This window comes from Condylura cristata, unplaced genomic scaffold (genome assembly GCF_000260355.1).
Source record: "Condylura cristata isolate star-nosed mole 26May11 unplaced genomic scaffold, ConCri1.0 scaffold00048, whole genome shotgun sequence".
NCBI classification, from domain to species: Eukaryota; Metazoa; Chordata; class Mammalia; order Eulipotyphla; family Talpidae; genus Condylura; species Condylura cristata.
In genome coordinates, this window is record NW_004567149.1 from 813,330 (window position 1) to 814,774 (window position 1,445).

The following is a 1,445-nucleotide window of genomic DNA, read 5'->3' on the forward strand; positions in this document are numbered from 1 at the left end:
TTCAGGTTATGAGGACCCCTTTTATTTTTGTGGATGGGCACAGTTTCAGGAAAAGAAAGGTGCTAGACAAAGCTTACTGTGTGGTTATTTGACATTACAGCCAAAGCAGTGATGTGCCTAGGGCATATCTTGTCTAAGGCTGACTAGAAAGGGTCATTTACTAAGACTGCAGTTTTCTAATGACCTATTGGGGTCTCATGCCATCTTGGGCATTTAATCGTGCCAGAGTGTATATCGTTTGTTCCACTTGTTTGCCCGAGGTTTATATCTTAAATCAAAACTTCAGTGGTAACATTTACTGGACTTGGGGAGCGCTTGTTAAAGAACTCAGATTCGTTTATGATGGGTAAGGCCAAAACAGAGGACATTGAGACATGTCGGTCTTTGTATTATTATGGTCTGGAATCATGTTACAGGAATATATTGTACCAGAGATGACATTAATATCAGAATCTGCTTTGTCATCCCGTACAGTATTCCCAGAATTGCAGTCATGGCCACTGAGCAAAATGAAAGGAAGTAGCTAGAGCCATCTCTGGAGCCTCCCAACTTTTCAGGAGACTCCCCACACTGGCACCTTGTCAAATAGCATGAGTAGCCTGGCCCACGCCAGCCCACTGCTCCCTCATCCCCTTTGTCTAGTGAGTCCTCTGTGCCTCATACCTCTGTCCTACGTACACTCCACCTCCTCTATGCATAAATACATAAATGAGTGTTCCCAAAAATATGCAGATAGGATATATCCCTGCTCTGTCTCTTAATCACCCACTATAGAGTTCAAGGCATGATTCATCCTTCACAAGATAAAACACACTCAACATAGTCAACTCCAGGCTGCACACTTGTGACCCAGAGCCCTGCCCTTCCAGGGATGGTGTCACTGGAGGACGTGGCTGTGAGCTTCACCTGGGAGGAGTGGCAGGACCTGGATGACACTCAGAGGACCCTGTACCGGGATGTGATGCTGGAGACCTACAGGACCCTGGTGTCCCTGGGTGAGCGACACTTCCCTCTGACTGCCATGTGCAGTTCTCATTCTTTTTTTTGAAGGTAGATTTTCTTTTTTCAAAAAATGAATATTTGTTTGTTTATTTTATAAGTTAATTTTTATATCATTTTGTACATTATTTTTTTCTTTCTTAATTGTAATCCCCGTGGGTTTCCCATCACCAAGTCACCCGGGTACCATCACCATAATCCCGTGCACTTCCCTCCCCACCCCCCTCCACCCTCCGTTTTTGGTTCCATTCCCCACTCTACCCCCACAAAATGTCTCTGGTATATGGCTGTTCATTATTCTTGTTATTTTCTCTCCTGTTCCATTATACTCCTGCTATGAGTGAAACCATCTGGTATTTTTCTCTTTCTGGCTTATCTCACTAAGCATGATCTTTTCCAGCTCCATCCAAGTTGCTGCAAAAGACATGTGTTTCCCTTTTTTGGTG

General features: G+C 44.2%; 1 protein-coding gene across 1 annotated transcript in view; it reads left to right on the top strand.

The window, feature by feature from the left end:
- The first annotated feature begins 864 nt into the window (after positions 1-864).
- The window catches only part of LOC101626610 (zinc finger protein 809-like), a 14,665-nt gene continuing 14,084 nt past the window's right edge, over positions 865-1,445 (top strand). The window contains exon 1 of the mRNA XM_012734171.1: positions 865-995. Coding sequence (XP_012589625.1) covers positions 872-995 — 124 coding nt within the window. The 5' untranslated portion in view covers positions 865-871. The remainder of the gene's footprint in view (positions 996-1,445) is intronic.